The 15,012-nt window shown below is 43.5% G+C and overlaps 1 protein-coding gene across 2 annotated transcripts in view; it reads right to left on the minus strand.

Annotated features, from left to right (window-relative positions):
- Positions 1-15,012, minus strand: part of SYCP2 (synaptonemal complex protein 2) — a 551,324-nt gene that overhangs the window by 465,814 nt on the left and 70,498 nt on the right. Inside the window, exon 5 of one of the 2 annotated variants that reach the window (XM_077252834.1) lies at positions 12,012-12,114. The exons of the other annotated variant lie outside the window; for it this stretch is intronic. Within the exon in view, the coding sequence (XP_077108949.1) occupies positions 12,012-12,114 (103 nt within the window). The remainder of the gene's footprint in view (positions 1-12,011; positions 12,115-15,012) is intronic. 2 annotated transcript variants of the gene reach the window in all.

A 15,012-nucleotide genomic window follows, 5' to 3' on the forward strand; every position in this document is an offset into this window, starting at 1 on the left:
GAGCTTTGAACCCCCAAGTGTTTCACTACAGTTTATAACGCAGAGTCGTGAAAATAAAAATTCTTTTTTTTTTTTTTTTTAGAAAAATGATTTTTTAGCCCCCAGTTTTGTATTTTCACAAGGGTAACAGGATAAATTGGACTCCAAAAGTTGTTGTCCAATTTGTCCGGCGTACGCTGATACCCCATATGTAGGGGGGAACCACTGTTTGGGCGCATGGCAGAGCTCGGAAGGGAAGGAGCGCCATTTGGAATGCAGACTTAGATGGATTGGTCTGCAGGCGTCATGTTGCATTTGCAGAGCCCCTGATGTACCCAAACAGTATAAACCCCCCATAAGTGACCCCATATTGGAAACTAGACCTCCCAAGGAACTTATCTAGATGTGTTGTGAGAACTTTGAACCCCCAAGTGTTTCACTACAGTTTACAACGCAGTGCCGTGAAAATAAAAAATCCTTTTTTTCCCACAAAAATGATTTTTAGCCCCCCAAATTTTTATTTTCCCAGAGATAACAAGAGAACTTGGACCCCAAAAGTTGTTGTCCAATTTGTCCCGAGTACGCTGATGCCCCATATGTTGGGGTAAACCCCTGTTTGGGCGCACGGGAGAGCTCGGAAGGGAAGGAGCACTGTTTTACTTTTTCAACGCAGAATTGTCTGGAATTGAGATCGGACGCCATGTCGTGTTTGGAGAGCCCCTGATGTGCCTGAACAGTGGAAACTCCCCAATTCTACCTGAAACTAATCCAAACACACCCCTAACCCTAATCCCAACTGTAACCCTAACCACACCCCTAACCCTGACACACCCTTAATTCTAATCCCAACCCTAATCCCAACAGTAAATGTAATCCAAACCCTAACCCTAACTTTAGCCCCAACCCTATCCCTAACTTTAGCCCCAACCCTAACTTTAGCTCCAACCCTAGCCCCAACCCTAACCCTAACCCTAGCCCTAACCCTAGCCCTAACCCTAACCCTAGCCCTAATGGGAAAATGGAAATAAATACATTTTTAAAATTTTATTATTTTTTCCTAACTAAGGGGGTGATGAAGGGGGGTTTGATTTACTTTTATAGCGTTTTTTTATATCGGATTTTTATGATTGGCAGCTGTCACACACTAAAAGACGCTTTTTATAGCAAAAAAGTTTTTGCGTCTCCACATTTTGAGACCTATAATTTTTCCGTATTTTGGTCCACAGAGTCATGTGAGATCTTGTTTTTTGCGGGACGAGTTGACGTTTTTATTGGTAACATTTTCGGACATGTGACAGTTTTTGATCACTTTTTATTCCGATTTTTGTGAGGCAGAATGACCAAAAACCAGCTATTCATGAATTTCTTTTGGGAGAGGCGTTAATACCGTTCTACGTTTGGTAAAATTGATAAAGCAGTTGTATTCGTCGGGTCAGTACGATTACAGCGATATCTCATTTATATCATTTTTTTATGTTTTGGCGCTTTTATACGATAAAAGCTATTTTATAGAAAAAATAATTATTTTGGCATCGCTTTATTCTGAGGACTATAACTTTTTTATTTTTTTGGTTATGATGCTATATGGCGGCTCGTTTTTTGCGGGACAAGATGACGTTTTCAGCGGTACCATGGTTATTTATATCCGTCTTTTTGATCGCATGTTATTTCACATTTTGTTCGTCGGTATGATAATAAAGCGTTTTTTGGCTCGTTTTTTTTTTTTTCTTACGGTGTTCACTGAAGGGGTTAACTAGTGGGACAGTTTTATAGGTTGGGTCGTTACGGACGCGGCGATACTAAATATGTGTACTTTTATTGTTTTTTGGGGGGTTTTTTTAGATAAAGAAATGTATTTATGGGAATAATATATATTTTTTTTCTTCATTATTTAGGTTTTTTTTTTTTTTTATACACGTGGAAATTTTTCTTTTAACTCTTTTACTTTGTCCCAGGGGGGACATCACAGATCGCCGATCTGATAGAGTGCTATGCAAGCTATCAGATCGGCGATCTCACTCACATGGCCGCAGGCTTACCAGCGCCTGCACGGCACCCGGAAGTACTCCCTGCAGGACCCGGATGCAGCCCCGTGGCCATTTTGGATCCGGGGCCTGCAGGGAGGAGACGCTCGGTACAAGGTGAGTACATTCCCTTGTACCGATCGTCTCAGGGAAGCCCGCAGGGAGCCCCCTCCCTGCGCGATGCTTCCCTGTACCGCCGGTACACCGCGATCATGTTTGATCGCGGTGTGCCGGGGGTTAATGTGCCGGGGGCGGTCCGTGACTGCTCCTGGCACATAGTGCCGGATGTCAGCTGCGATAGGCAGCTGACACCGGGCCACGATCGGCCACGCTCCCCCCGTGAGCGCGGCCGATCGCTATGACGTACTATCCCGTCACTGGGAATTAAGTCCCAGGTCACCTTGACGGGATAGTACGTCATATGGGATTAAGGGGTTAAAGAAGCCACAAACCAATCAATTGTTCAAGCAATGTCAGATACTAAAAAACAAACATATTAAATAAAACAAGCCAAAATGAAAGAGAAAGGGACAAAGTGAATTAAAAATGAGAATGTACACACAATTTCAATTAATACTAAGATACTAATAATGAAACAGGATCTAATTGTGTTTGTTGAAACCATTTGGGACCCAGGTTATAGATCCAATAAGCCTCACAATTGAGCAGGAGGTGCCTGATATCTCCACCACGCAATGATCTGTTAACCCATTCTATCCCACACACCTGGAAATACGGAATACTGTGAGAATAGTAGGAAACAAAATATTTGTCATGATAAAATGTTGATTTTGGTATTGGTGACATTGGATATATCATATAAAATGCTCTGAAATGCGTGTTTATAACGTTCTTGATGTACATCACACATATGCTTTCTAACATACAGTACAATCAATTTTATAAAATACAGTTGATAAATTCCATTATATTATAATCTATACTATTATTGTAATTGCGAAAGTATTTAGTTTTAATTTCTGTTTGCATGTTCTGCAATTTGTGGTGCCACATTTAAAACAGCCCCTGCAATCAAGCCATGTCCTTTGAGGAATTTTAGATACAAAAATACTGGAGCATATAATATTCCCCAGTGTTGGTGCTCTCCTTGCCACTATATTGAACCCTGATTGTAAAACAGATGCCAGAGTTCCTCATATAACATGGGCAAAAACCTACTAATGATCTGTCTAATTTTATAGAAATGAGAACTGTACTGAAAGCAAACAAAAAGATCTGCTTGTGAAATGGGGATCTAGGTTTTTATTATTAACTATCATTTTTATTAGTTTTTATGGAAAATTACATCATTGCGATCTTTCTGTGATACTACATTTAACCCCTTTACCCCAAGGGTGGTTTGCACGTTAATGACTGGGCCAATTTTTACTCTTCTGACCACTGTCCCTTTATGAGGTAATAACTCTGGAACGCTTCAACAGATCCCGGTGACTCTGACAGGTTTTCTCGTGATATATTGTACTTCATGATAGTGGTAAAATTTATTTGATATGACTTGCGTTTATTGGTGAAAAAAAAAACGGAAAATTGGCAAAAATTTAGAAAATTTCGCAATTTTCCAGCTTTGAGTTTCCATGCCCTTAAATCACAGAGATGTGTCACACAAAATACTTAAAGGGAAGGTGCCGCAATTTTGTTTTTGTATTAAAAATGATTGTTTATATAAACAATTATTTTTAATACAAAATTATTTTTTTTAATTTTAAGATCTTTTTTATTATTAATAATTTTTGCAGCCACTGAGCGCCGCCATTTTGCTTTGCAGGAGTGTAAGAGTCCCAGCCAGCACGACACTTACACTCTGCAAATATGGCAGCCCTGGGCATAGGAGGCTGCGGTCGGGAGCCGACCGCATACCTATCATTGAGCTGCTCCCTGCTCTGATGTGGCCATGCCCCCTGGGCTGTCTCCACATCACAGCAGAGGCAGGAGGTCGGCGCCATCTTTCTTCAGCCCACAGTGTGTGAGCTCCACTCACTGTAACTTCAGAGCTGCGCTGTTATAGGAGGGACAGCTCCAGCTGCCTCTCCTTTCACACTGTCAGCAGCCGGCCGTTCCCTGTCCTCTGCTGCCTGGTGCCCTGGCTCTAATCTCTAGAATCGCTAGAGAGGGTGAAGTGCTGTGGTCTGATGTCCTCTTATCAGGAGCTACAGAGAGGTAACAGAGGGGGGAGGGGGAGAATCTCTGTGCTGCTCCGACCCTGCCTCTCACTGCAGCTCCTCACAGGACATCAGACCGTGTATCTGTCACTATACTGTGCTGAGCCATGTACCGTATATACTCGAGTATAAGCCGAGATTTTCAGCCCAAATTTTTGGGCTGAAAGTGCCCCTCTCGGCTTATACTCGAGTCACGGTCGGCGGGTGAGGGGGAGAGGGCGCTGAGGCATACTTACCTGCTTCCGGGGCTCCTGGCGCTCCCCCTGTCCGTCCCACGGTCTCCGGGTGCCGCAGCTCTTCCTCTGTCAGCGGTCACGTGGGACCGCTGATTAGAGAAATGAATAGGCGGCTCCACCGCCTATTCATTTCTCTAATCAGCGGTCCCACGTGACCGCTGACAGAGGAAGAGCTGCGGCACCGAAGACCAGCTGTCCGGGGGAAGGAGCGGGACGCCGGGAGCAGGTAAGTATGTCATATTCACCTGTCCGCGTTCCACACGCCGGGCGCCGCTCTGTCTTCCCGGCGTCTCTCTCTCCGCACTGACTGTGCAGGTCAGAGGGCGCGATTACGCATATAGTGTGCGCGCCGCCCTCTGCCTGATCAGTCAGTGCGGAGAGACGCCGGGACGGGACGCTGGGGAGCTGCAAGCAAGAGAGGTGAGTATGTGTTTTATTATTTTTATTGTAGCAGCAGCAGCACAGCTTTCTATGGCACAGCTATGGGGCAATAATAAACGGTGCAGAGCACTATATGGCACAGCTATGGGGCAATAAGGAACGGTGCAGAGCACTATATGGCACAGCTTTCTATGGCACAGCTATGGGGCCATAATAAACGGTGCAGAGCACTATATGGCACAGCTATGGGGCAATAAGGAACGGTGCAGAGCACTATATGGCACAGCTATGGGGCAATAATGAACGGTGCAGAGCACTATATGGCACAGCTATGGGGCAATTCTGAACGGTGCAGAGCACTATATGGCACAGCTATGGGGCAATAATGAACGGTGCAGTGCACTATATGGCACAGCTATGGGGCAATAATGAACGGTGCAGAGCACTATATGGCACAGCTATGGGGCAATAATGAACGGTGCAGAGCACTATATGGCACAGCTATGGGGCAGTAATGAACGGTGCAGAGCACTATATGGCACAGCTATGGGGCAATAATAAATGGTGCAGAGCACTATATGGCACAGCTATGGGGCAATAAGGAACGGTGCAGAGCACTATATGGCACAGCTATGGGGCAATAAGGAATGGTGCAGAGCACTATATGGCACAGCTATGGGGCAATTCTGAACGGTGCAGAGCACTATATGGCACAGCTATGGGGCAATAATGAACGGTGCAGAGCACTATATGGCACAGCTATGGGGCAATAATGAACGGTGCAGAGCGCTATATGGCACAGCTATGGGGCAATAATGAACGGTGCAGAGCACTATATGGCACAGCTATGGGGCAATAATGAACGGTGCAGAGCACTATATGGCACAGCTATGGGGCAGTAATGAACGGTGCAGAGCACTATATGGCACAGCTATGGGGCAATAATAAACGGTGCAGAGCACTATATGGCACAGCTATGGGGCAATAAGGAACGGTGCAGACCACTATATGGCACAGCTATGGGGCAATAAGGAACGGTGCAGACCACTATATGGCACAGCTATGGGGCAATTCTGAACGGTGCAGAGCACTATATGGCACAGCTATGGGGCAATAATGAACGGTGCAGAGCACTATATGGCACAGCTATGGGGCAATAATGAACGGTGCAGAGCGCTATATGGCACAGCTATGGGGCAATAATGAACGGTGCAGAGCACTATATAGCACAGCTATGGGGCAATTATGAACGGTGCAGAGCACTATATGGCACAGCTATGGGGCAATTATGAACGGTGCAGAGCACTATATGGCACAGCTATGGGGCAATAAGGAACGGTGCAGAGCGCTATATGGCACAGCTATGGGGCAATAATGAACGGTGCAGAGCACTATATGGCACAGCTATGGGGCAATAATGAACGGTGCAGAGCACTATATGGCACAGCTATGGGGCAATAATGAACGGTGCAGAGCACTATATGGCACAGCTATGGGGCAATAATGAACGGTGCAGAGCACTATATGGCACAGCTTTCTATGGTACAGCTGTGGGGCAATAATGAATGGTGCAGAGGACTATATGGCACAGCTATGGGGCCATAATGAACGGTATGGAGCATCTATTTTTATTTTTGAAATTCACCGGTAGCTGCTGCATTTTCCACCCTAGGCTTATACTCGAGTCAATAAGTTTTCCCAGTTTTTTGTGGCAAAATTAGGGGGGTCGGCTTATACTCGGGTCGGCTTATACTCGAGTATATACGGTATCTAATCCTCTCCTGTATGATACTGTCTGCTGTGCCGTGTACCTAATCCTCTCCTGTGGGATACTATGCTGAGCCATGCATTTAATCCTATACTATGTGATACTATGCTGAGCCGTGTATCTTATCCTATACTGTGTGATACTGTCTGTTGAGCCATGCATCTAATCCTCTCCTGTGTGATACTATGCTGAGCCGTGTATCTAATCCTATCCTGTGTGATACTATGCTGAGCCGTGTATCTAATCCTATCCTGTGTGATACTGTCTGCTGAGCCGTGTATCTAATCCTTTCATGTGAGATACTGTGCTGAGCTGTGTATCTAATCCTATACTGTGTGATACTGTCTGCTTAGCCGTGTATCTAATCCTGTGTGATACTGTCTGCTGAGCCGTGTATCTAATCCTATCCTATGTGATACTGTGCTGAGCCGTGTATCTAATCCTATACTGTGTAATACTGTCTGCTGAGCCGTGTATCTAATCCTATCCTGTGTGATACTATCTGCTGAGCTGTGTATCTAATTCTTTCCTGTGTGATACTGTGCTGAGCTGTGTATCTAATCCTATACTGTGTGATACTGTCTGCTGAGCCGTGTATCTAATCATATCCTGTGTGATACTATGCTGAGCCGTGTATCTAATCCTATCCTGTGTAATACTGTCTGCTGAGCCGTGTATCTAATCCTATCCTGTGTGATACTGTGCTGAGCCGTGTATCTAATCCTCTCCTGTGTGATACTGTCTGCTGAGCCGTGTATCTAATCCTATCCTGTATGATACTCTGCTGAGCCGTGTATCTAATCCTATCCTGTGTGATACTGTCTGCTGAGCTGTGTATCTAATCCTTTCCTGTGTGATACTGTGCTGAGCTGTGTATCTAATCCTATACTGTGTGATACTGTCTGCTGAGCCGTGTATCTAATCCTATCCTGTGTGATACTATGCTGAGCCATGTATCTAATCCTATCCTGTGTAATACTGTCTGCTGAGCCGTGTATCTAATCCTATCCTGTGTGATACTGTGCTGAGCCGTGTATCTAATCCTCTCCTGTGTGATACTGTTTGCTGAGCCGTGTATCTAATCCTATCCTGTATGATACTCTGCTGAGCCGTGTATCTAATCCTATCCTGTGTGATACTGTCTGCTGAGCTGTGTATCTAATCCTTTCCTGTGTGATACTGTGCTGAGCTGTGTATCTAATCCTATACTGTGTGATACTGTCTGCTGAGCCGTGTATCTAATCCTATCCTGTGTGATACTATGCTGAGCCGTGTATCTAATCCTATCCTGTGTAATACTGTCTGCTGAGCCGTGTATCTAATCCTATCCTGTGTGATACTGTGCTGAGCCGTGTATCTAATCCTCTCCTGTGTGATACTGTCTGCTGAGCCGTGTATCTAATCCTATCCTGTATGATACTCTGCTGAGCCGTGTATCTAATCCTATCCTGTGTGATACTGTCTGCTGAGCTGTGTATCTAATCCTTTCCTGTGTGATACTGTGCTGAGCAGTGTATCTAATCCTATACTGTGTGATACTGTCTGCTGAGCCGTGTATCTAATCCTATCCTGTGTGATACTATGCTGAGCCGTGTATCTAATCCTATCCTGTGTAATACTGTCTGCTGCGCCGTGTATCTAATCCTATACTGTGTGATATTATGCTGAGCCGTGTATCTAATCCTCTCCTGTGTGATACTGTATGCTGAGCCGTGTATCTAATCCTATCATGTGTGATACTGTCTGCTGAGCCATATATAATAATAATAATCTTTATTTTTATATAGCGCTAACATATTCCGCAGCGCTTTACAGTTTGCACACATTATCATCGCTGTCCCCGATGGGGCTCACAATCTAAATCTAATCCTATCCAGTGTGATACTGTCTGCTGAGCCGTGTATCTAATCCTATACTGTGTGATACTGTATGCGGACCTGTGTATCTAATCCTATACTGTGCTGACCTGTGTATCTAATCCTCCTGTGGAATACTGACTGCTGAGCCGTGTATCTAATCCGCTCCTGTGTGATACTGTCTGCTGAGACATGTATCTAATAATCCTCTCCTGTGTGATACTGTCTGCTGAGCCGTGTATCTAATCCTCTCCTGTGTGATACTGACTGCTGAGCTGTGTATCTAATCCTATCCTGTGTGATACTATGCTGAGCCGTGTATCTAATCCTATCCTGTGTGATACTGTGCTGAGCCGTGTATCTAATCCTCTCCTGTGTGATACTGTCTGCTGAGCCGTGTATCTAATCCTATCCTGTATGATACTCTGCTGAGCCGTGTATCTAATCCTATCCTGTGTGATACTGTGCTGAGCCGTGTATCTAATCCTATCCTGTGTGATACTGTGCTGAGCCGTGTATCTAATCCTATCCCGTGTGATACTGTCTGCTGAGACATGTATCTAGTAATCCTCTCCTGTGTGATACTGACTGCTGAGCCATGTATCTAATCCTATCCTGTGTGATACGGTTTGAGCCATGTATCTAATCCTATCCTGTGTGATACTGTCTGCTGAGCCGTGTATCTAATCCTCTCCTATGCACTCCTCTCCCCCCTGCATATCTTTCCCCATTGCACACACAACTCAATGCGTGCAATAACAGGAGCTGCAGGGGTCATGCTGTATTATGGCATTATGTGAGATCTATATGACGGTATTATGTGATCTGTATGGTGGTATTATGCTTGATCAGTATTGTGAGAATTTTATGGTGGTATTGTGTGGCGTGTACTCCGGAGGACAGAGAATGAACTTCAATCCAATATTGCGGCCAGCATGCAGCCAGCGGGTAAGGAAAGGGTGAATCAAACACCCGAAAACCCCGCCCATATGACCCAAAACTGGTCCCGCCAAATTCAGGTGACAGGTTCCCTTTAATTCTCATAAACTCTACCACAGGGATCGATCTAATTGTATGCTTACGATGACTGTAAGGGGCATGAAGAATCGTATTGCCAGTAAATGGCATTGACTATGCTTTTGTAGAAATCACCTTATTATGTACGTCATGCAATTTTAGTCCAATAATTAAATCCTGTATGCATAGATGTAAATTTTAAATTACAGTCATTCAAATTAAGATGATCCACAAAGTCCCTACAAATGATGAGTGTATCGTCAGTGCATCTGCTATACCAGACAATGGACGACACAAAACCATTAAAAAGAGCAAACAACTGATGAAATTCCCAGAAGGACATGATCAGGTTCGCCAAGGAGGGTGAAAATTTGGCATCCTTCGCCACGTCTGTGCATTGTAAATAGTACTGCTGATTAAAGGAAAAGAAATTGTGAGTCAATAAAAAAATGTAACCTAAGCTAATCTACGTACCGTATATATTCGAGTATAAGCCGACAAGAGTATAAGCCGAGACCCCTAATTTTGCCACAAAAAACTGGGAAAGCTACTGGTAAATTTCAAAAATAAAAATAGGTACCAATACAAGTAAAATTGATTGAGACGTCAGTAGGTTAAATGTTTTTGAAAATCCATAGTGAATCAGCAGCCCCATATAATCCTTCATAAAGTTCATGATGGGCCCCATAAGATGCTCCATACAAAAATATGCCCAATATAATGCTACACAAAAGGATAATGGCCCCATAAGATGCTCCATATTAAAATATGCCCCCATATAATGCTGCACAAAGGTTAATGATGGGCCCATAATATGCTCCATAGAATAATATGCCCCATATAATGCTGCACAAAGGTTGATGTTCTCATAAGATGCTCCATAGAATAATAAGCCCCATATAATGCTCCATAATAGTTGATGGCCCCATAAGATGCTCCATAGAATAATATGCCCCATATGCTGCTCCATAAAGGTTGATGGCCCCATAAGATGCTCCATAGCATAATATGCCCCATATGCTGCTCCATAAAGGTTGATGGCCCCATAAGATGCTCCAAAGCATAATATTCCCCATATGCTGCTCCATAAAGGTTGATGACCCCATAAGATGCTCCATAGCATAATATGCCCCATATGCTGCTCCATAATGGTTGATAGCCCCATAAGATGCTCCATAAAATAGTATGCCCCATATGCTGCTGCTGCGATTTAAAAAAAAAATAAATTACATACTCACCTCTCATCGCTGGGCGCCGAGTGACAGAGTCGATGCTGGCTCAGGCCCCCGGCACTTGCGATATTCACCTGTCCCCATTCCATTGCTCATTAAAGTAATGAATATGCGCTCCACACCTATGGGAGTGGAGTCGCGCGCATATTCATTACTTTAATGAGTGGCACCACTTGACGGCTGAACACTGGAAGAGCTGCAGGCACCAGAGACCATCTGAGAAGCAGGGACGTGCAGAGACGCATCAGGTGGGGGTGAGTATGATGTGACAGCCGCCACTCCTGCTGCTCCCCCTCCGACCCCCTGGGACAAAGACTCGAGTATAAGCCGAGAGGGGCACTTTCAGCCTAACAAAATGGGCTGAAAATCTCGGCTTATACTCGAGTATATACGGTATATTCAGATGACCAAATTTTCTGTGACAAAACATTAAGAATATCCTTCGAATCCTTAATATAACCAGGAATCCGTTGGAACAATGGCTGCAATATTGAATCAAGCCACTCACAAAAGGTGTTCATTGGCAGAACCTACTGTATTCCTGAGACAATTGGTCTCATAGGGGAACACCCTTTTGTTTGTAGATTTTAGGTAATTCAAGTAATATTGGAAGAATTAAATGTTGGATCTCAAGGAAATTAGCCTGTTTTAACACCCCTAACATTAATCCATCATTTATAATTTTACAAAGTCTAATCAAGTTTTTTGGTTGAAGAGCATTTTGCATGTTTTAATATGAATACATTTCAATTTTTAACAAGGAGCTGAAGCATCACTAGCACATCATCAAAACCACGACATGCCTCTCAGTTTGGAACACATGGTAATGATACTGACATCACTTCTGCCAACTTGTGTCACCTAAATACAGGGACATCTGGCCACGCCGGAGGAAGTGACGCTGGCATCATGACTGTGCATTAAAACCCTTTCAGCATGGCATAGCGAAACTCATCACTGCATTTGCATGGAAAGTTGAAAAAAAAAGATTTTTTGTAGTACTTTTCTTTATTTAAAAAATACTGCAACCAGATAAAGTCAATAAAGAAATATCAACATTACAAACAATGCTTTTTTGTTTTGCAGTGGATTTCTAGCTGTTTGGAGACTTTTTTGTGTGTCCTTTATTTTTTTCTAAATATAACATGTCCAACATTTATTTCTGCTATTTTCTACTATTTTCACATGGGTTTCTCATTGGGATATGAGAAAAGCCAAAAAATACACTTCCGCTTGTGGCTTGAGGATCAAACACTACGAACAGTGGATCAAAGAATGCACTATTAAGCTGCATCAAACTGCATGTGTTTCCATATCCAATGCAGCAAGTAAACATACCATGACAGCATCAAAGTAATCTTCTGTCAAAACAAGTAAAGCTTCATTCCTTGAACTTCCAGCGCATATCAGAATATTTCTGATTTTTTCATACCAAGCTACCATGTAAAGAACAAGAGATTTGATCAATTTAGTGCAATAGTGATACATTAAAAGATATATTCCCAGAATTGCATTGTTTTTTACAAAGCACAGTATCTGCATGACTATTCTTAGCATATATTACAAGTCCCACATAAAATTGGATTTTTGCATTACTGTAAAATCCCTTTCTTGTTGAAAACATTGGGAGAGACAGGACAGTGGGTATACACCCTGCCAATAGGAGGCTTGACGCTATGTGAATAAAAGTGTTGGTTCCCCCTGGTAGGCTAGACCCTCTCCTCAGACACAAACTAGTAAGAATTCCATAACAGAAAACAACTAAAAAATAATATCAACTGGTACAGTTGATATTATTTTTTAGTTGTTTTCTGTCAAAGGGAAGAAAAACACATACTGTAGGCCAAGAGTAACAGAACTGACACCGTGAAAAAGAAAAGCGAGGGATGGGAGCTCTGTCCCCCAATATATTCAACAGGATTATATTGTAAGTACAAAAAAACAATTGTCTTGTTAATAGCATTGGGTGACAAAAAACAACAGCTTACCATGTGGACTACCAAGTAGACATCGTACTACAATATCTGGCATCCCATGAAAAGAGCAGCAGAAGTTATAGAGTAGATCTTGTAGAATATGAACAGAGACACAGGTGGTAGCACTGTATACTTGAGAAAAACAGGCCTGATGACTGGCCGCTCCTTCTACAAGGGCAGTCAGGGAGCTCTGACTGCCATTATAGCAGGAGCGGTTAGTCAAAAAGGCAGAGAATTTCTGTGGGCCTTGTAAGCTTCTACAACTGGAGGGGAGGACTATGTCCTAAGTAGAAAGCAGAAATCCCTTGTAGAAGAAAGGATGGCATGGGGTGCAAGACCATCTTGTCCTGCAGGAAAACAAGGAAGGGATCCCTGAAAGAAAGGTCAGTGAATGCAGACACCTGGCCGGAGAATATCATCACCAGAAATGCCACTTTTCAATAAATTAACTCCTGATGCGCAGACAGAATAAAGGTTAAAGTCCCAAGGTTCTACTGGATGCCTATAGGAAAAGGCACAATGAGCTACCCCTAGAAGCAAAGTCTTAACTTGTTTCTGAAAACCAGAATACAGTGAGTATGGAAATAGCAAATCCTGGGAATGGAGAAAACCATTTAATGGAAATCACTCTGTTCACACCAGCGAAAGTAGGACCTCTAGGTCTGTTGTAAACTTTGGCACATTGCAGCTTTCAAACCTTCACCTTGGTTTCAACAACAGAGTCACAAAAAGTCAGACAGAGACTCGGCTTTCAGAACCTTGGCTTCACCAGCAAAGCAGTTAAACAAAAGGAAGGTAAACTGAGATGGAATAGAGGACCTTGTGAAAAGTCAGGATGAGGAGGGAGGAATAATGGAGAATCTATGAGGAGTAATGGAGAATCTGCGAGGGGTAATGGAGAATCTGCAATCAGATGGATGAGGTTGAACTACCCTGCTTGGTGAGGCAAGACTCGAGTTATCAGGATCATCGAATGCTTTCTTTCTTGAGACGCTTGATAACGCGAAGAAACAGTAGCAGAGGAGGAAAGAGACAATGCAGAGAGCTTGTATGTTCTCCCCATGTTTGCATGGGTTTCCTCCGGATTCTCCGGTTACCGCCCACATTCCAAACACATACTGATAGGGAATTTAATTTAGATTGTGAGCCCCAATGGGGACAGTGCCGATAATGTATGTAAAGCGCTGTGGAATTAATGGCGCTATATAAGGGGTCTAAGGGGTAGCGTTTCTCCTAAGTCATATTGAACGACTCGTTAAAGGGTTGATTGTGACTTGTAGGATCGCTACTTCCAACAGGTGGCGCTATAGAGTTTAAGTCCTCTTTTTCTCAGAAGAGGCAATTTGAATATTGGCGCTATATAAGTGAGTAAAATAAATAAATAAAACTCTGTCCATGTAGTGAGCAGCGCTGCCATTGCAAAAGCCCTCAGGTCTAGGGACCTGATGATAAAGGTTGGAAGAACCTTGTGATTAGGACAGGACAAGAAGTGGTCCATGTCGAGAGTGCTCCAAGAAAGGCACAGCTGGCTTAAGAGCTCTGAGAAGAGAACCTACTCTCCAAGATCTGGAGTTTCTGGGCTGAGAAAGTCAGCAGTCCCATTTTCATGCCTTGAATGTGAAGCGCAGAGAAAGCAGGAATATGGAGCTCTTGTGTGGGGCTCCTGGTACACCCATGATGGTTCAGGAAGGCCATCGCAGTTGAGCTGTCTATCTGCACTCAAAGTGGTTGGTCCCTGAGGAGGAGGGACCTGTGAGCAAAATCCAGAAAGATGGCTCTCAGTTCAAGCAAGTTGATCTAGAAGCGTAAATCATCCGAAGACCCAGAGTGGTATGATGGTTTAAAACCACTACCTAGCCCGAGAAACAGGCATCAGTCGTCACCATTTGCCATAAAAAGGAAGGGAAGTATTGGCCAGAAAGCAGAGCAGGAGCTGTCAACAATGAAATAAGGTCTTTGCAGACTTCAATGGGAAAACAAATGCGACAATCCAAGAAGTCTACTGATTTGTTTAAGAGAGACACAATGATGTTGTAGCAGGATTACGTGAGAATGAAAGAAGAATACCTTCTGAAAAACTAATACCATCCTGCCCAGAACATCATAAAAAAAACGATGGAGCACAAGGTTTCCATCCGGAATAGAGACACTCTGGCTCATAGAAGGGAGAGCTTCTTTGGTGGAAAAAAAAACCTGACCTGCATCGATAAAGAAAATTATGCACCAGAGATGACTTTTGTCTGTTGATGATCCAACCAAACAGGAATCCAAGGTGATTTCAAGACCAAACAGATTCTTATCCCTGGACAATGGGCACTCTCCAAAAGATTGTCTAGAGAAGGGATGCTTGCTACCTGGCTTTC

Source organism: Ranitomeya variabilis, chromosome 4, assembly GCF_051348905.1.
Source record: "Ranitomeya variabilis isolate aRanVar5 chromosome 4, aRanVar5.hap1, whole genome shotgun sequence".
Lineage (NCBI taxonomy): Eukaryota > Metazoa > Chordata > Amphibia > Anura > Dendrobatidae > Ranitomeya > Ranitomeya variabilis.